This window comes from Oryctolagus cuniculus, chromosome 1 (genome assembly GCF_964237555.1).
Source record: "Oryctolagus cuniculus chromosome 1, mOryCun1.1, whole genome shotgun sequence".
NCBI classification, from domain to species: domain Eukaryota; kingdom Metazoa; phylum Chordata; class Mammalia; order Lagomorpha; family Leporidae; genus Oryctolagus; species Oryctolagus cuniculus.
In genome coordinates, this window is record NC_091432.1 from 75016337 (window position 1) to 75037025 (window position 20689).

Sequence of the window (20689 nt, forward strand, 5' to 3'; positions counted from 1 at the left end):
TGCTAAAGTTCACTGAGGATCTACAGGAGTGGTGAGATACAAGTTGTAGAAGTTTTTATTTATTTGGCCACTGAGCCTTTCATTGAGACACAGGACCAAGGCTCATTTTTTAAAATACACTTTGGTAAATACTGATCTCAGACTATGCTATTATGTTACAGAGCAAACAGCAATAGACCAAAGCTGGACGTGAGTTGCCCAAGGTAGGTTAGGCAGAGTTAGCACTAGCTGCTTGTATCTGACACATAGCTCTCTTGTGACGGAGTCTGATGCCTTTCCACTAAATTCCAGTGCTTTGCCACCTTTCCTCTCATCTGCTGTTTCCATGCAGAGAAGAAAACATACTAGGTTCATTGTCTCTAGTATTTTTCAGAAAAGGATGGGTGAGATCACATTTCATTAATATATTTGGTTCTAATATCAGCTTGCTAAGTTTTTAATAAAAACAAGTATCTGAAAATACATGAAAAAATTAGAAAATTATCAATGCTGCTAACCTCCAATTATCTGCTTCATGGAATTCTAGGCCAAAATATAACCTATTTAGTTTGAGATTATAACACTAAGCTACTGGTACAATCTGTAAAAATCAGAAGCCATTGTCACTGCATGAAATAAGCAAAATAAAACAAAATTCTAGTAAACAATAAGTGCCAAGTAGCATAGGAAAGTTTTAAAAAATTATTGTATGAAAGAGAATATATACCATGTATTTGGGTGACACATGAAGCATGTGAGTGGTCTACATTATAGCCATCTCATTTGGAACATTCACAAGCTTATTGCAAAGGTAATAGGATTATTTTTCCTTACAGTAGAATAAATGCAAGGATCAGATGCTACAAAATTGCCTGAGTACTTAGAAGTATGAATAAGATTGCAAGAGACCTAAAGAAATTTTGTCTGAAGTATAACCAATTTACAGATAATAAATGAATGTGTGGTAAAATTTACTGTAAGAGTGAGATAACACATACAAAACATTTTCATCTCATGAAAAGTAGAGAAGTGGCAAGGCCCTACTCTTTTACAAACACATAAAGAGGAATTAGTTCTTACTTCTTATGTCTCAGGGACAGAGCCATAAATAAAGGGAGAAATATTAGCGAAATATATGTCAAAATACTTTTAAAGAAAAATTTCTGATAATGGTTAGTCCCTAATGGATAGCTTTGGGTCAGTATTAAGTTTCCCATGCCTAGAGGAGTGCTATCAGAGTGTTCATATGGTTGCTTTTCTGCAAGATTCAGATGCATCAAATGAGAGTTGGAATAAGACAACATTTAAAATAGATAAGTTCCATTTCTGAGAAAGAAGTTCTTAGGAAAACAGTTTTCAATATTTATATTTATGATTCAAGTGGTGTCCAACATTACAACTATTTTACTTGAAAAACTACAAGGGTTATTACTGAGATTCAAAAATAAAATTGCAAAAACTAAAAAGCAATTGTGTTTTCCCTGCAGGGCAGATACTGAGAGACTTCTTGAACTGTGAGTTATTTAGCCAGGAAAGACTAAGGAAAGTAGTGGAGCTTCATTTTAGGTCAGTGCACTTATGCAACTCTGATTGAATAATATTTGAGTGATTTTTTTTTTCCCATAAGAAATAAGAGAAGAGGGGCTGCTGTTGTGGCTCAGCAGGTTAAACCACTGCTGGGGATGGCAGCAACCGGTATTGGAGTGCCAGTTCCGGTCCTGACTACTCTACTTTTGAACTAACTTCCTGCTAATGTACCTGGGAAGACAATGGATGATGGCTTAAGTTCTTAAGTCACTGCAGCCCTGAAGTTCCTGACTCCTGGCTTTGGACTGGCCCAACTCTGGGTTTTGCAGCCATTTGGGAAGTGAACCAGCAGATGGAGGAACTCACTCTCTCTCTCTCTTTTTCTCTCTCTCCCCTCATGATCACTAATGCTCTGTCTTAAAACAATCTTTATAAAAATAAAGAATTGAGAGAAGGAAGTGATCTAAATTTCTTTAGAAAGAATAGTATATTTAGAAAAAAAATATGCAGAGTGTGGTACAGCTGGTAAACTGCAGGATCTAAACCATTTGTCCTTCCTTTGGAGAGAAGAGAAGACAGAAGGTGTAGGAGATAAATAGGTAGAGTAGTAAAGGGAAAAAAGGACAGAAAGGAATGATGGAAAGGGGGCATGAATAAACATTTTGGAATTGAAAGATGACCGGCCTTTTAGGGTGACTTCAGTGATACATATTTCTCTCTCTCTCTCTCTCTCTCTATCTCTCAGAGTCATTTTTCCTTCTGAATATTATAAAATGAATCATTTTCTTTCATTTCCAGATTCAGCTTAGCAGTTGCCTTGGAAGTACTAATTATGTCCCCTTACGTAAGAGAGGAGAGAACTATTATTGTTGAAGATTCATTTTTTTTTCAAACTCAAAACAGTTAAGGATTATGTCACAGCTATTTTTGAAATCATTATGTCTACAAAGAATATCAAGAAAATACTAATGGCAAAATAGTATGGTGCTTGGAAAATCCTTTGATGAAATTATTTAGACCAAGCTTAAAAAAAAAAAAAACAATTTAGAAATACAGCTCACAGTTGAAATACAACTTCAAGAAATCAACACACATGTTACATAGTTTTACAGTAGCAGAAATTGAAGCAATATCAGATGAGTTATCTATAAGTAGTCATTACTTGAGATTGAAACCGTTCTGATCATTTTTTTAATTTAGTGCTATAATAAGATTACCATATTTTATTTAACTCCCATCAATGTTTCAAAGAAAATTTATATTTTAGAGACAAGTTTTCTAGTTCTTATACCCCAGTGACTTGTTCAGGAGACACAATATCATAGGAATCAATCTTTACATTACATGCAAGCAGGAAAGGGGTCAGCACTGTGGCACCACGAGTTAAACCACTGCCTGTGATGCTGACATCCCATATGAGCACCAATTCAATTCCCTGCTGCTCCACATCTGATATAGCTCCCTGCTAATGTACTAATGTACCTAGGAAAGCAGTGGAAGATGGTTCAAGTGTTTGGGCTCTCACCACCCACATAGGAGACCTGGATGGATTTTAGCCTTGGGCTTGCAGCCATTTGAGGAGTAAAGCAGCAGATAGAGGATCTCTCTCTCACTCTCTCTCTCTCTCTCTCTCTGTAATACTACCTTTCAAATAAACAATCAATAAATCACTTTTTAAAGAAAAACAAGCAAATAAAAATGTCTTGGAACTTTCAAAAATAAAAATGGCAATGACTTCAGGTAAAGAAATCCTAACTTTTTAGCTGAAACTTTGACCACAGTCAATTTTTTTTTTTTTTTTTTTTTTGCCAGTACAGTATGACTAGGCATTTCCACTTGACAGAGTTCTTTCCTGAATTATGGCTATTGTCTAGGATGATAATGAATAAAGGAGGAAAGAGAGAATTAACTGGCAAATTCAAGGAAACTAATGCACACAGCGTGCACAGGAAGCACTACTGCTTGGAGCTAATGCGCATGGATGCAAGCCTGATCACCCAAGGTGGACATCCAGTTCTGTCCATTGTTCACTATGTGGACCATGGGCAAGTTAGAAAACTTTTCTATACCTCACTTTCCTTTTGCTTACATGAAATGTGTTGCTGTGAGAAATGCATGTTACATTAAAAATACTTTTAAGGTACATGAAACAAAGTACATGAACATAGTTAATAACAAATAAATGATTGCTATCAAACTTACTGAAAGGTCCTACTCAGATAATTCAACACAAAGGGCATTTACAACCAAGAAGTTAGACCACGGGAAATAAATTTAAGTTTTCTATAGAGAACAGAGAAAAGGGACACAATGGATATTAACAGTTTTGGGTTAAACTTCCCAAATGTACCCAAGTCAGAAATTAGTTTTCTTATGAGATTGTAGAAGCTGATCCTCCCCAAATGCATTTATCGAAGTGTTAGAGATAATCGCTCCTTGCAGACATAGATTAGAGGTCATGTTCCTATTTTATTTTTAACTGTCTTAAAGATTTATTTTATTTATTTGAAAGGCAAAATTACAGAAACAGGGAGGGAGAGATAGAGAGCAACATCTCTTCCATCTGCTGGTTCACTCTGGAATGGTTTCAATGTATGGATCTGGGCCAGGCCAAAGGGAAGAGACAACAGATTCATCCAGGTCTCCTATGTGGGTGCAGGGGCCCAAAGATAGGAGTTTTCTTCCACTGCTTTTCCAGGCACATTCGCAGGGAGCTGGATGGGAAGTAGAGCAACTGGGAATTGAACCAGCACTTATATGGGATGCTGGTTACAGGCAGCGGCTTAACCCTTATGCCAAAACACTGGCCCCTAGAGACATTATTTTAAACAGCAGACATATTTAGTCTTTTGTTTCTTTAGAGTTATTTACATTTTATATTCAATATTTCATTATTATCCAGTAGCTTTGGTATATAAAAGTAAATGGAGATGAAGTAGTTTTATTAGGACAGTCCAAAATGCTCTATTTTTTATAATTGCCTTAATTGAACTTTTTATTTTAACTGTGTGTCAGTGTCAGTTATTACCTAGGAATCCTGAAGTATATGAACAGGTGACAAACAAAATAGCTGTGACCTTGTCTTTGCATTTGTTCTATGTCTGCAAGGAGCCATCATCGCCAACACTTCCATGAGATGTATTTGGGGAGTATTAACCTACACAATCTCAAAAGAAAAGTAATTCCTATGACCTATGCATGCTTGGAAGTTGAACCCTAAAGTTTTATACTAATTGTGCCCACCTCTCCATACTATAGGGAACTTGATCTCAATCCCAGTGTTTTAATTTGATAGCTGTAAACTACATTTGCATTTGTGGTATAATTTCATAGTTGTCCTTTGTATGAAGGGGAGGTGAAGATGGGATTCATTTATATGTGTGACAGAACTAATTATGAAATCGTGGAAATCAGGGGCTATGTATACACTGGTTGAACAAAGGACTATGGACATGCACATATCAGCTAACCAGACAGTGTTGTAAATTTTATTATACAAATCTCACCTTTTTAGCTGTCTAGAAATAGCAGATTCTATTGCAGATAGAAGATGAATTACATCAGAAAAACAAGATATACTCTCTGTGCCTTGTGTATCTAAGAAAGCTGGTGGGATTATAGATTTCTATTTTAAAATTATCCATAAATCACATATAATTTTTCATGTACTTTTGAACTCTCTTACCTTGAAATCTGCTTTCCCTTCTTTTCTGTTTCTGTGAACTGAATTGTGGCCCCTTCCATTCAAATGTTATGCCTCTCACCCTCAAAGTGACTGTAGTTAGAGTCCTTAGGAAGTTAAAGTTAAGTGAGATAATAATGGCGTCCTAACCCAGAAAGAGTGGTGGATCCATAAGAAGAGATAACTATCTTTCTCTCTCTCACCAGAGCACATAGGAAAGGCTGTATGAGGATGTAACAAGAAGGTGGTCATTTGTATGACAGGAGAGAGCCCTGAACAGAAACTAATTGGTTATATGTAGGACTTCCTATTTGCCAAGAAAATAAATTTCTGTTGTTTAAGCCAGCCAGTCTATGCTATTTTGTTATGGCAGCCTGGGTACACTAAGTCACACAGTGGGAAACAAGAGTATATATATATATATATATATACACACACACACACACACACACACACACACACACACAGAGTCAGTTTTTCGGGAGTCACACTCACCATTAGTAGTCTGTCTCCTACTTGCAACCTTCCATCTTTTTGTGCAGCTCCTCCATCTATAATTTTAGTTACATAAATGCTGTTGTCTCCAGGTATGTGTTGGTTCCCCACACCTCCTGCAATAGAGAAGCCTAAACCTATAGGAAAAAACAAACAAAATGGCAGACTGATTTTTTAAAGCAGTTACCCATACTTTAACAGTTTAAAAAAGATTCTTAATTCACTATAACAGCAAAAAATAACAGTAAGGATTCTATTCCAATTAATTTCTGTTTAACTATTTGAGGGCTTGTTGATTATTGTTAGGGAGATAAAGATCTTGAAGTCACTCCATGTGAACATTAAATTTCCAGACTGTACATGTAATACCTGTTCCTCAGGTTACTAGCCAGAATAGGGATTAAAGGATGTGGAGAGATCCTAGGTAAGTCAGGAAAATACAGACACCATTCTGCTTCATATTGAGTCTTTGCCCTCATGTTCATTGCTGTTGCTCAAACATACAAGAAAGAGAATCACAATCATTTGGGCCAGGACCTGGATCTTCTTGACAATTCATGATGAAAAATACAGCTTCTAGAATGTTACACAAATTCTGAGACAAAAGTCACTAGAAAGAGACATTGGATATTTATGTAATGATTTTATGTTTTCTTGTTTTCTAGAACTTACTGTTATTAACTGATAGTGAGGCTAATGACACACACAAATGTGATTCCTCCCTGTGCACAGCTTATCAAGTAAAAAACATAGATTATATACTTTCATTTTACTTTAAATTTGAGAAGCAGAGAGAACGAGAGAGAGAGAGAGAAATGGGAAGAGAAAGAGAAAGAGACAGACAGAGAGATATCCCGTCTGCTTATTCACTACCTAAATGCTCACAGCTGTATCTGAGTGGGGCCAAAGCCAAAACCAGGTACTCAGTCTAGGCCCCCCACATGAGGGGCAGGGAGACATCACTGCTACCTCCTGTCATTCAAGTCAGGAGCACAGCCTGAACTCAGTAACTCCTGTATGGGACACAGGCATCTCAGCCAGTATCTTAATTGCTATGCCAAATGTTTGCCCCAGAATAGAATCACTCTAAAAGATTAGTATGAGGGAATTTCAAAGGAATCATTGATGGGATCTTGAAAGATATAAACACAAAAATTTCTCTTTCAGAATATGATTGAATACACATTTATTATAATACTCATAACATATTTTTTGCATTTTAAAATTATAATGATAATTAACATGTAAATTACTCAAATAGGTAGGTATCAATCAAAGGCTTAGTTACTAAAGACAGAGAATTTCTCAAAATTATTTGACTTAAGAAAACTACTATAAAAACTTGTGTCACTTTATACAACAATGATGAAAAACACTTTTGAAAATACTCCATTTTACTATGCTTCTATTGAGTCAATAGTGGGCAGGGCTACCTGCTATTAGGACAGCATAATGAATTAGTTAATGGGAAAATGATGAAATTAAATTAAAAAGTTACACCTCTGAAATTATACTTGAAATGCAATGATTTTGTTAAATAGTTGTCAAAATAAATGGAAAATGGATTTAAATTGATAGGGCAATTTAAATAAGTGCTATCTAATTTCCTACCAAAGTGGGTAATTATTCTTTTTTTCTTTTAGTTAAGCATTTTATTGGCTATTGTTTCACTGCAACACACATAACTCTAACTAGTTTTTTAAACTATTTGTTTGAACTGCCCCTTACCTCTATCCAACTCCTTCTAACAGTAAGAAGTAATTCTTCAACAATCACATTAGAAATGTGCTTTGTTTTGATTTTCTCCTTCCATTTTAAATGATTTTTGCTTACAAGAGCTTTTTAAAATTATTTTTAGTTATTTAAAATATTTATTTAGAACAAAAAACCAAAAATACTAAGAGGGGTAACATATTAAGTTGCTCATCAACAGTCAGGGTGAGGGCTGATCAAGTCACCGTTTCTCATAGTGTTCATTTCACTTTAACAGGTTTCCTTTTTGGTGCTCAGTTAGTTGTCACCTATCAGGGAGAACAAATGGTATTTGTCCCTTTGGGATTGGCTTATTTCACTCAGCACAATGTTTTCAAAATTCCTAACGGGGATCACTTTTCAGTTAAAATTTAAACACCTAAGAATAATTGTGTGTTAATTACAGAGTTCAACCAATGGTACTAGAACAAAAAAAGATACTAAAATGGATAAAGTATTACATCTTAGTATTTTTGTTTGTTTGTTCTACTTAATACTTTTGGTTGAATACTGTAATCAATACACAATTCTTCTTAAGTGCTGAAACTTAACTGAAAAGTGATTGCTGTTAAATATAAGAGTGGGAATAAGAGAGGGAAGAGATGTGCAATTCGGGACATGCTCAAGCTGACTTGCCTCAAACGGTGGAGTTAGAAACATACCAGGGGATTAGAATTCAATCCCATCAAGGTGGCATGTACCAATGCCATCTCACTAGTCCCAGTGATCAATTTCTATTCACAATTGATCATAATGATAGGACTAAGAACCAAAGGGATCACATAAACAAGAATAGTGTCTGCAAATACTAGCTGATAGAATTAAAAAAGGGAGAAAATGATCCAACATGGGAAGTGAGATACACAGCAGACCCATAGAATGGCAGATGTCCTAAACAGCACTCTGGCCTCAGAATCAGCCCTTAAGGCATGCGGATCCAGCTGAAAAGCCCATGAGAGTATTTCAGGCATGGAAAGCCAAGACACTCTGGGGGGGGAAAAAAAAAACCTAAATAAAAGATCTCTGCGAGTGAGATCCCAGTGGAAAGAATGGGTCATCAAAGAAGGAGGTACCTTTCTCTGAAGGGAGGAGAGAACGTCCACTTTGACCATGGCCTTGTCTAAATATGATCAGAGTCAGTGAACTCAGGGAGCTTCCATAGCCTTGGCAGCTCATGACAAGAGCCTAGGGTGATTACTGATGCCATAAACAAGAGTGTCAATTTGTTAAGTCAACAACAGGAGTCACTGTACACTTACTCCTCATGTAGGATCTTTGTCCTTAGTGTGCTGTACATTGAGATTTAATGCTGTAACTAGTACTCAAACAGTATTTTTCACTTTGTGTTTCTGTGTGGGAGCAAACTGTTGAAATCTTTACTTAATGTATGCTAAACTGATCTTCTGTATATAAAGAGAATCGAAAATGAGTCTTGATGTGAATGGAAGGGGAGAGGGAGTGGGAAAGGGGAGGGTTGCGGGTGGGAGGGACGTTATGGGGGGGAAGCCATTTTAATCCATAAGCTGTACTTTGGAAATTTATATTCATTAAATAAAAGTTAAAAAAAATAAAATATTTATTTATATATGATTTTAATCGTACATATTTGTGGAGCAGGCAGTTATTCTTTATTGATGCTTTGGCACCCTACCAAACCATGTATGTATTTGTTTACTTCATCTAAAAGAATTTGTTTGTTAGGCAAATGATGACCAAGGAATAAACAAAGTGTCTCCAGCTTTTTCCTGGGAAATTTAAAATATCCATAAGTGCATGTTTTCCAAAACTGTTACTTTATTGGATATATGAATATAGTGCACTTTTAAATTTTTTTACAAAAGTTTTATAGCCATGTACTAGGTTCAATCTACTACATTTATATAATAATATAGTGGGCATTCCAAACTCTGGAAAGAAAAGGCTGAAAACGAATCCAGCACCTTGATTTACATCCACTGGGACAATAGTAAATGTCACAGTCTTAAACTTTTTTTTTTTTTTTTTTGACAGGCAAAGTTATAGACAGTGAGAGAGAGAGAGAGAGAGAGAAAGGTCTTCCTTCCATTGCTTCACCCCCCAAATGGCCACTACGGCTGGAGCTGTGCCAATCCAAAGCCAGGAGCCAGGTGCTTCCTCCTGGTCTCCCATGTGGGTGCAGGGCCCAAGCACTTGGGCCATCCTCTGCTGCCCTCCCAGGCCACAGCAGAGAGCTGGACTGGAAGAGGGGCAACCGGGACAGAATCCGGTGCTCATATAGGATGCCACAGGCAGAGGATTAACCAAGTGAGCCATGGTGCCAGCCCAATGCCACAGTCTTAATTACAGATCTGTGGCAGCTAACTACCACCACAAAGAAGGTAAGTCTAACAGAGAATAAATATGTAGTTGACATTTGAGACTGAAGATTGTTCCAAGAAAATGAAATCACTAGCGATCCTGTGGACATAAACGTATCCGTTGAAAAGTGAAAGGCAATTTTTGAGACTAGGTTTATATACTTCTGTTTAACTGGTGACTGCTCAAGGTATGTTTAGGAAACATCCACTCCTCACAGAGCCAGAGAATGTCTCTGCAGGTATAGATCCAAAATTTTTCTGATTTATTTCATTTTGATGGAATATTATTGTACTTAAATTAACCAATATTTAATCAATAACAAATAATATTCTAGATATTCAACTTAACAGGGTTAAGAAAACTTCTATCTATATACTATTTATTTACAGGTGGAAGTATCCATCTATGTTATGTCTTCATTCATTCATCTAGTCCACTCATGCACATATGCATTCATTCAACAAGCATCTTTTGAGTCCATATTATGCATTTGTATAGCCAGCTACTATCATTTGTGGCCAATGTAAGTGTAATGGAATAGGTAGAGCAGAAATACTATAGAAATAACAAAGAATGAATGGGTTCCTACGAATGAATGTGATTAAACCTGGCTGAAGCAATGTTCTAAGTATAGACAATGCTAATGAGTTTCAGAAAAGTACTCTCTAAAGACAAAAGTGAGCTGGTCCTCTGGGCAATAATATTAAACCCAAATTATTAGTCTGGAGGCACATGGTATACCTTAAATATACCTTGATAAAGCAGGGGCAGGCTGTCCACACTGCAGGACATAGACTAGGTAAGGCCTCACATGACCAACACCCCTCCATTGCCCTAGAGCCTTACTCCTTTCACATTCCCTCCACTCATTAGCTAATCTCCTCCTTTATTCCAATACAGACTCACTTGTAACCTTGATATGTCTAGAAAATGTCATGCTCCAAGCAAAAGTTCTTGTCGTTCTTGATGACTAAACTAAAACACACTTTATTCAGGGTCTTGTTTAAATCTCAGTGTCTCCATAAGCTTGAACAGAATCTGATTGTTTAATACCATCCTTTGAGCATATACTCAATTCCTTTGTTTTGTTCTATTTTTAATTTTCCCTTGGTACTTTCTTCTTGGTATAATACTATATAAGCCGCCTATATATTTTATTTTTTGTTTTAAGGTCTGTCTCCTTGGTAAAAGTATAATCTTCACAGACAGGGATTCTTCGGTCTGCTTATTTTTGGCCTGCAAGTAGAAAAGGGTCAGGTATGTAGTTGCTTTATAAATATATGTTAAATGAAAGGACAAATGAACAAATATAAGAAGATGAGGAAAGTCATAGGTCTCTGAGAAAACCTTCCCTTAGAGGCAAATTGTCTGCCTGAATGGCTGAGGGACGGGAAAGTGGGTGCTTTTAGTTTGGAATCAGAAAGTGTACAAAGCCTGGGACCAGGTGGTAACAAGTGAGTCAATTACAAAATAAACTCAGTGAAAAGACTGGGTTAGTCTCACCTCAAAACACTGACCATATCACTGCTTAGTGTGGGATGTCTGGCTATTAAGAGTAACATTAAATATTTCTGTGTATATTCTGGTAATGAATGAAGCTGACACAGAAAAACTGAAGTAATGAAATCACAAAAGGATGTAAAATTATTGTTGGATATTTTAGTGATCAAGTAAAGGAAAAAGGCATGTCAGATTTAAATATCTAATCCCCCAAGATATTTAAAAGTGATTTGTTTGGTAGATCATGTGACAGGCATATAGAATTTCAGGATTACTTCTATTACACATCATTGTATGTTTCTTGCATATCCCCAAACTGTAATTCTTCACATTGACACAAGAGACACTGGCATAGGCAAAGGAATGTCTGAACCTTAAAGCTTTTAATTGAACATTTTCCCACTCAAAATCTTTCCCTCCTCCTATGTAAGAGAACACTCTGAGCAGATCACAGTTCACCCTTTTCCCATGTCACCTGCCTACACTGAGGAGGAGGAGGTGTCGAGGAGAGGTGGGGGCTGAAGCAGAAGTCTTGGCAGCATAGGTTGATACTGTGCTTGAGAGCTCAGAATAAAAACCCAAATGTTAAAAAAGTCATATGATTACAATGTACCCATATATTCTTTGTGGGTGGAAAGAACCAAACCCCATGATGTCTTATAACCATTCAATCACTTGTTTCAACTTCATTTTATTTGAATTTCATAGGAGAGCTCTGGGAGAGTTATTCCAAACAATTCAATATTATTAAGACTGGTTTTGTCAGAGTTTATTTATGATCAGTTAGGTAAAGTATTTACTGCTTTACAGAAAGGCATATTCTGCACCTTCTATGCTTCTATTAAAGGAAACATAGGATCTATTCTGAACTCTGGCTGGTCCTGTTACAAAATACCCACCCAGGCGAAATAGTTAACTTCTAAATTTGCACACCTTTCAGTTAAAAAACACAAAGCCTTCCCTTGGCATTGGTCGTCACTGAAAACAGACTTTTTGACAACTCTTCTTCTTTAGAAGAAAATATTGTTTAAGAAAATACCCAAAATTGCCCCTTTCATTTTAACTTGAGATATTAATCTCACTGGGCACTGTAGAGAAAGTCAGTTAAGTCAAAACTTGTAAGTCAAAATCTCTGGATTCTCCCTGTATTCAAAAGACAGAGTTTGGGGTAGAAAGAACTGTTTATGTTTGAAATTCCCAAGGCATTGTCTGAGCATCCTCAATTCAGCTTAAAGACTCTCTCACAGATCTGTCAATTAATTTACCACAGCCAACACTCCAAACCTTTTCTATTTTCATGTATTTCATAACACCCACTCATACTTTTGGTACATTATTTCAATGTCTATTTTACTATGCAGAATCTCATTTTCTTTATCTATCCTTTCTGATTTCCATTTCCTCAAAGGAATAAGCACCATTCCTATTTTCTAAACTTAAATCTTCCCCTTCCACTCTAGGACTCCACTAATTTTCCCTTTTTTTCCCTTCTAGACTATTCAGTCTCTTAATATTAGTGATTTTCCTGTCTCCAGGTCGCCTCCATTTTTCTGTCCTACTATGAAAAAACCTCCTCTTGAATTTGCTACAGCTTCCTAATTGTAAGAGCTGAAGTTTTAAAACATTATCCATGGGGCCCGGCATTGTAGCATAGAGGGTAAAGCTTCTTCCTGCAATCTTGGCATGACACATGGGCACCCATATATGTCTTGGATGCTCCACTTCTGAACCAGCTTCCTGCTAATGCTCCTAGGAATGCAGTAGAAGATGGACAAGTGCATGGAACCCTGCCACTGATATGAGAGACCTGGATGAAGCTCCTGGTTTCAGCCTGGCCCAGCCCAGGCCATTGCAATCATTTGAGGAGTGAACTAGAAGATGGAAGACCTCTCTCTCTCTCTCTCTCTGCCTCTCCTTCTCTCTGTAACTCTCAAGTAAATACACAAATCTTTTATTTACGTGATCTATAGTTACTAACTCCATTTCCATATTATAAACCTGCCTTAATATCATCTGTTTAGCTCCATACAAGACAAGCTACTTCTATGGTATGTGTTATGTGTTACATTATGTTCCCCTAAAATATATGTTGAAATTGTAACTTCTGGAAGCTATGATTGTGACCTTATTTGGATTCTACAGATGTAATTTAAGATGATAGCATACTGGTTCAGAGTGGTCCCTAACCCAGTGATTGGTGTCCTTATGAGAAGACGAAATTTGGAAACAGGAACACACAGGGAAGAACGTATATGCTGTCAGATGCGGAGATTGGCATGGTGGATGTAAGAGTCAAGGAAGGCCAAGGATATTCAGCAACCATGAAAAGCTAGGAGATGAGCATGAAACAGACTCTCCCTCAGAGTTCTCTAGAAGGAACCAACCTTGCCAATAACATGCAGATTAGAAGTATAACTAAGAGAAAGAAAACTGTTTTAAGTCACTCAATTTGTTATGGTATCCCTAAGACATCTAATGTTGATGTTCTGAGTACTTGGATTATATGTAGCTCTTTGTTTCTAAGGAAAGCCATATCAACACACTGGTATACACATTTTAATGTCGCACACTCCTATAGTGCGGATGAGTGAATTAACTGAAACCAGGCCATAAGAAAGGGAGCCTACCTGTCCTTGGAGAATTTTACTCCAAAAGTCCTGAAAATTTCTCATGTGACTTTGCTTCTCCTGCATTGCACAGAACACTACTGCTTACTTTGACCTTCCTAACTTTCATGACATTAAATATTCCCTTTCTTTTCTGATTTCTCTTACTACTTCTCAGTTTCCTTTGCTGACTTATCTTCTTTTAATTGTTCTAAAGCAGTGGTTGACAGATATGCTCCTTACACCAGGAACATTAGCATAATCTCAGAGCTTGTCAGAAAACCAAATCTTGGGGCTCATTCCATACATCCTGAATCAGAAACTCTGGGGGGATATATGCTAAATTTGACAAAAGCCTCTATATAATAGTGTTTCTAATGGTACTCTCCATTAAGCCCTCCAATCTCTTGCAGAGAATCCATATTCATCATTCCAATTACCCTTGCTATGAAAACAAGTGCCCACACTTCTTGTACTTATACTACCTTCTAAGGTTTAATTTGTTATCTTAAACTCACAAGATTGAAAGAACGTATTCATAACCTTCCATCAAAACTAGCTTCCTTTCCAAAATTCTGTGCTTCCCATAATTAATATTTCAGATTAAATTGGAGGAAATTATTGGCATCACACTGGGTCACAGAGCCTAGCATGATACTTGGAAGGAAGTTGCTAGACAGCATATATTTGCAATTTATTATGTTTTGTCTTAAGCCTGATTATTATATGCAAATATTATTATATTACTCCTCTCCACTGAAGCATTAGTATTTCATGTGCTTCAATAGTCATACCTACCTTATTTTAAAAAGCCTTTGTGGGGCTGGCACTGTGGCACAGGAGAATGCTGGTTTGAGTCCCAGTTGCTCTGCTTCTGATCTAGCTGCCTGCTAATGTGACTTGAAAGGCAGCGGGTGATGGTGTAAGCACTTGGGTCTCTGCCACCCATATGGGAGACTGGGATGGAGTTCTTGGCTCCTGGCTTTCATCTGGGCCAGATCTTGTTGTTGCATGCATTACTGTGTATCTTCTACAAGAATTCTACTCTTCTTTATTTCCCCAGAGAAGCTAATCTTTGCATTCTTCCCTGTAACTGAAATGCCTTCACCACTTTAACTTACAGCTCTACTCTAGTTTCGTCAACTTTAACTTCTGGTGTCTCATTTCTAAGTTTAACTCTGTGTAACTAATCCTCTGAATTGGCCTTTTTGATTTATTTCATTCAAGAAAAACTTTATTGATGACTGCTCACATGCAAGTACTGGCCTAAATATTGTGGTTAAATCAATGAATTAGAGATCTGTGGCTCTTGTAATCAATAGCCTATTTTGTGGTGAAAAGTAGGATAGGACAAGAAGCCATGAAAATGCAAAACTGATAGAAGTTTAGCAGCTAGAGGAGCACACAAAGGTGCTGCCTATCTCCAGAGGGGGTTGTGGTGTGAGGAAAGGGAGAAAGAAGGGGTTGTCTTAAATATTCAAAGTCAACATTGAGCAGAATGATGGGATGTTGTAATTGCTCAATAAATATCTGTTGAACTAATTAATGATTGAATTGTTCACATGGCCTAAGTATACAAGTAAATGTCAAGTATTCCATATTAATAAAGATGTATGTATTTAGTTGATTACTTAGCTCAAGGAAAAAGTCTCAAAATATTCCTTCTTGAGCATTTTTAAGGTACCAACTGTTGTACTGGGTACTGGAGAATTAATGAAGAGTATATTCGGTATCATCCTTAAAGGACCAAGAGTAATGACCAAGGAGACATATAGTTAGCTTTTGTTAACTCAAAGAACCATCAACATTGATCAGTTTGCTTTCAAACCAACAAATTAAATAGCTTGCTTGGATCACAAGTTGACTGCTCATGAGATTGTATAACAGAGTTATGGCCTATGCTGTTATTATTGAAATAGACTACCTTCCAAGTTTCATTGCTTAAATCACATGCAATGCCTCTATTTATCATTACATCTCTCTGCGTGGTTTGTCCAGTTTCATTCTTGCTGCCAGTGCAAACCAAAGTCATTAAATTGAGTTTTGAATAATGTCCAGATTGTCTTGAATATATGCATATTCTAGCACAGAAATTCATAAACATAGTAGAGACTATTTAAAAGTTTTAATAATTGCATAATACACTGAAGTTTGATAAGGATACTCCAGTTGTCAGTGTTGTTACTGAGGGGAGCAGGATGAAACACAGGAAGGGTAACTAGGTAGATCTTGATGTATTTCTATCCTCAAAGGTGTTGCCCAGTAACACCTTTGCAGTTTTTCCTAGTCACTTCTTTAAATTAAAATAACACATACTCTCTTTCCTCTGCACATAATGCATTATATTTCTCACTTTTTTTTTGACAGGCAGAGTTAGACAGTGAGAGAGAGAGAGAGAGAGAGAGAGACAGAGAGAAAGGTTTTCCTTCTGTTGGTTCACCACCCAAATGGCCGCCATGGCCAGCGTGAAGCCAGGAGCCAGGTGCCTCCTCTTGGTCTCCCATGTGGGTGCAGGGCCCAAGCACTTGGGCCATCCTCCACTGCCTTCCCAGGTCATAACAGAGAGCTGGACTGGAAGAGGAGTAACTGGGACAGAATCTGGCGCCCCAACCAGGATTAGAACCTGGGGTGCCAGTGCTACAGGCGGAGGATTAGCCAAGTGAGCCGTGGCTCCGGCCATCTCTCACTAACTTTTAATGATAGGTCATTTTCTACATTGAATCAGTTATTTATAGAAAGTTGATATTTAGAACATTTAATGGGTGATATGACATTGGATACCAATTAGTTGGAATAGGTATCTGCTAAAAATAACTGCAGGAATACCTCACCCATGTTAGACAGTTATTGTTTTGAAGGTAGAAAAGAAAATAGCACTTTTATGGCATGTATACCAGGAGCAGTATGAAGGATGTAGATACTCTAAAACTAACTTTTAAAATTTATTACTGAACTAAACAAAGATCAGTGAGAAGTTTCCCACGAGCCCACTTTAATGAACTGCGCAGGAATGGATTAGGGTTAAAGTAATAGAGTGAGTTATGTCATTCATTTAAAAACATTCAATTCCAGGCTACATTAGTTTCTCAGGACAGCCACAGTAAAGTGTGAAAAGCAGGGGTCCCTAAACAACTGAAATTTACTGTCTCAGTTCTGGAGGCTGGAAGTCTAATATTAAGGTGTCTGGAGTCTTAGTTCATTCTGAGGGCTGAAGGAGGATCTGTTTCATGCCTCTATTCTACTTTCTCATGGTTTGCTAGCAATCTTTAGCATTACTTAACATGTAAATACACAAATCTAATCTGACTACACTTATACATGGCATTTCACCCTGTGTCTGTCTCTGAGTCCAAATCTCCTGCTCTGTTTTTAAGGACACCAGATATATTGGATTAGGATCCACCCTAGTGCCCTTATATTAAGTTGATAATCGGCTAAGCCCCTATTTCCAAATGAGGTCAGACTCACAAATACTGAGATTAAAGACTTCAACATTTTTTCAAGGATACAATTCAGTTTATAACAGTGGCACTGGGACATATAAATATGGACAGGACACAATTCTTGTCCTTAAGGAGCTCACAAAGCAGGATGGAAAGAACAACAGAGACAGTATACACCAGTGCTTTGGGAAAAAAAGAGGAGAGGCAGATTATATGACAGAAAGCTTCTTTTATTTTGTTTGGACTTTTAAAAAATTTATTTAAGGTATACACATTTCCTGTGTTTCATATCTATAGAGATTCAGGAACACAGCGTTACTTTCCACCCTACCCTCCTTCCTGCCTATACTCCTACCCTTTTTCCTCCTCCCTCTCCTATTTCCATTCTGATTTTTTACAAAGATCTACTTTCAGTTTACTTTATAATCATAAGATTAACCCCACACTAAGTAAAGAGTTCAACAAATGGTAAGAAGCCAAACAAACACAAACAAACAAAAAAACCACTGTGAGAGAGTGGCAGCTGTGCCATACCCTGTGAATGGTGAGAATTCGAGGCAGCAGGAATTCTAGGCAGAGGGAGAAGCTTGTAGAGAGGTACATACAGACTTAGTCATTATGTGGTAAAGGAGTGAATGAGATTAGGGGGAGAAAATGAAAACTAGGAAAAGAGGCTGATGATGCACCAGAGGTACTATGTCAAGGAGTCTGGACCTTATATTAGTGGCAATAACGAGGTAGAGTTGGATATATTTTAAGCAAGGGAATAATCATGGTCAAATATAGTTTCTCCCATTTTACTTATTAATTCTTGCTGTTGTTAAATATATATATATATATATATATATATAATTTTGTGTGGTTAGAAAGATGCTCTCTTTTATAAAATATTTTTTTCTTGTCACATTTTGTATTTCTCCTTTATCATATTCTGTCACCACTTATTAACTCACTTTGTGTGGTGGGGGGCAGCAGTGCTGTGGTGGGTTAAGCCTCCACCTGTGGTACCGGCATCCCATATGGGTGCCAGTTCCAGTCCCAGTTTCTTCTCTTCTGATCCAGCTCTCTGATATGGCCTGGGTGAGCAGTTGAAGATGGCCCAACTGGTTGGGCCCCTGCACATGTGTGGGACACCCAGAGGAAGCTCCTAGCTCCTGGCTTCAGACTGGCTCAGCTCTGGCTGTTGCAGTCATTTGGGTTGTGAACCAGTGGATGGAAGACCTTTCTCTCTGTCTCTCCCTCTCACTGTCCATGGCTCTACCTCTCAAATAAATAAATAAAATCTCTAAAAAAATTATTTAAAAAAACTCATTTGTGAACTTTTTTCTCCTTACTCATGATCCAGTTGGAGATACTAGTTATTCTTTGCTCTCCCCACATTCCCTGTTTATGACATACTCTTCATAAAACTAAATGCTGAAAAAGAAATTCAAGCTCAATATGCATTTGTAATCTGCTGAGAATGTAAAGGACTAACCCTAAATTCATGTAGAATCATTGTCATTCACTCAAAATGTCAAATGGACATCTGATTTCATCACCTCACTTGATCATCCTTGTCAAGCTCTTTGTAAAGGAGATTGCTAGAAAAACTAGATTGAGTTTGGATTATAGGAAAGAATGGAAATTAAGTAAATTGAAATAATTATACAAGTACTTTTTGTGAAAGGACATATTGCTTGCTATGAAATAATGAAGGCCTTATTCACTATGGCTCATATTTATGAAGTGGTTTCATAATATTTTCAGAATTTATTATATGCTTTTAAATATGTCAAAGATATTGTTTGAAACCACTGAGTAACAGAAGTTCTCTTATTATATTATGTGTGACAAATATTAACATCTTCAGTTACACAGCAGTTTAACTAAGGTAGCTTTATCCGTTTCATTGTGACTGAAGATTAAAAAACTGAATCCTTTAATATTTACAAAAATCCACTCTATCTTGCATATGTGGTTATACAAACTTTGCAGTAGATGCTTTTGTATTTATTCTTATACTTTCATTCAAGTTAATAAAATTTTCACAAAGAAATTATGCTATAATTTTAACAACTTTAATGATTACTTAAAAGATGCTATATTTTAAATGACAAAATTATAAATAGAGTTTGGGAACAACTCATCCTGAATGGGTTTGTTTCCTATTATAAAATATGGATAGAATGATATATGATATACCATGATGTATTATGGTACAAAGATTATTGCTACACATCTTAGTTTTATCTTTTAAAAGCTTTGTGACCTTGTATTAAGTTATTTGGCTTTTCTGAAAATTAGTTTATCTGGGGAATAATATCAATGAGGCTAATCATTACCTCATAATATCACAGTAAGAATGAATTATGATAATGTATTAGAAGGACTACACAGAGTAAGTACCAGTATTCAAAAAATATCTACTCCCTTTGCTGTTCCTTTCAAGGTTGTAGGGAGAGCTGCTATGATCTGGGCAAGATTAGGTTCCAAATTCATGCAGATGTTAAAATCCAAGGTCAAAAGTTGGTGGTATTTAGGGAATAGAAATTTAATCTAATTATGGCATGTAGGTGGGTCTAGTGGAAGGTTCGCAGGTCACTGGAAGCATGTCCTTGGCTGGTAATTTTCAGGAGACTGTTGGTTATAAAAGTCAAACCTGGCCTAGCTCTGCTTGTCTTCTTGGCTCACCATGTGGTATTTGTTCTGCAAAAGCTCCACCGTCACCATCTGCCACCTTCTCACTATACACTGAATCAATGGGACTGCCGATCTTGGACTATGAACCTCCAAGTCCATGAGCCAAAATAAACTTCCATCCTTTCTTTTTTTTTTTTTTTTTTTTTTTTTTTTTTTTTGACAGGCAGAGTGGACAGTGAGAGAGAGAGACAGAGAGAGAAAGGTCTTCCTTTGCCGCTGGTTCACCCTCCAATGGCCGCCGCTGCAGCCGGCGCACCGCGCTGATCCTGGCAGGAGCCAGGATCCAGGTGCTTTTCCTGGTCTCCCATGGGGTGCAGGGCCCAAGCACCTGGGCCATCCTCCACTGCACTCCCTGGCCATAGCAGAGAGCTGGCCTGGAAGAGGGGCAACCGGGACAGAATCCGGCGCCCCAACCGGGACTAGAACCCGGTGTGCCGGCGCCGCAAGGTGGAGGATTAGCCTATTGAGCCACGGCGCCGGCTCACTTCCATCCTTTCTAAGTATGAATTATATTAATAAAAGCTGACTAATGAAAGAATCAAATGAAGATAATTATTCATAAACTGTAAGTCACTGATATAAGCTTCAGTTATTATTATCATCTAAATTAGGATGAAATACTAGACTATAAAATGAGTTACCAGATCCAAAACTGTCACATTGCTTTCAATAATTCATCTATCATC

General features: G+C 37.2%; 1 protein-coding gene across 27 annotated transcripts in view; it reads right to left on the reverse strand.

Annotated features, from left to right (window-relative positions):
• The window catches only part of DLG2 (discs large MAGUK scaffold protein 2), a 2256157-nt gene that overhangs the window by 564386 nt on the left and 1671082 nt on the right, over nucleotides 1-20689 (reverse strand). For all 27 annotated transcript variants that reach the window (XM_051821188.2, XM_051821179.2, XM_051821160.2 and 24 more), the window contains one exon: nucleotides 5684-5820. In XM_051821188.2, coding sequence (XP_051677148.1) covers nucleotides 5684-5820 — 137 coding nt within the window. The remainder of the gene's footprint in view (nucleotides 1-5683; nucleotides 5821-20689) is intronic.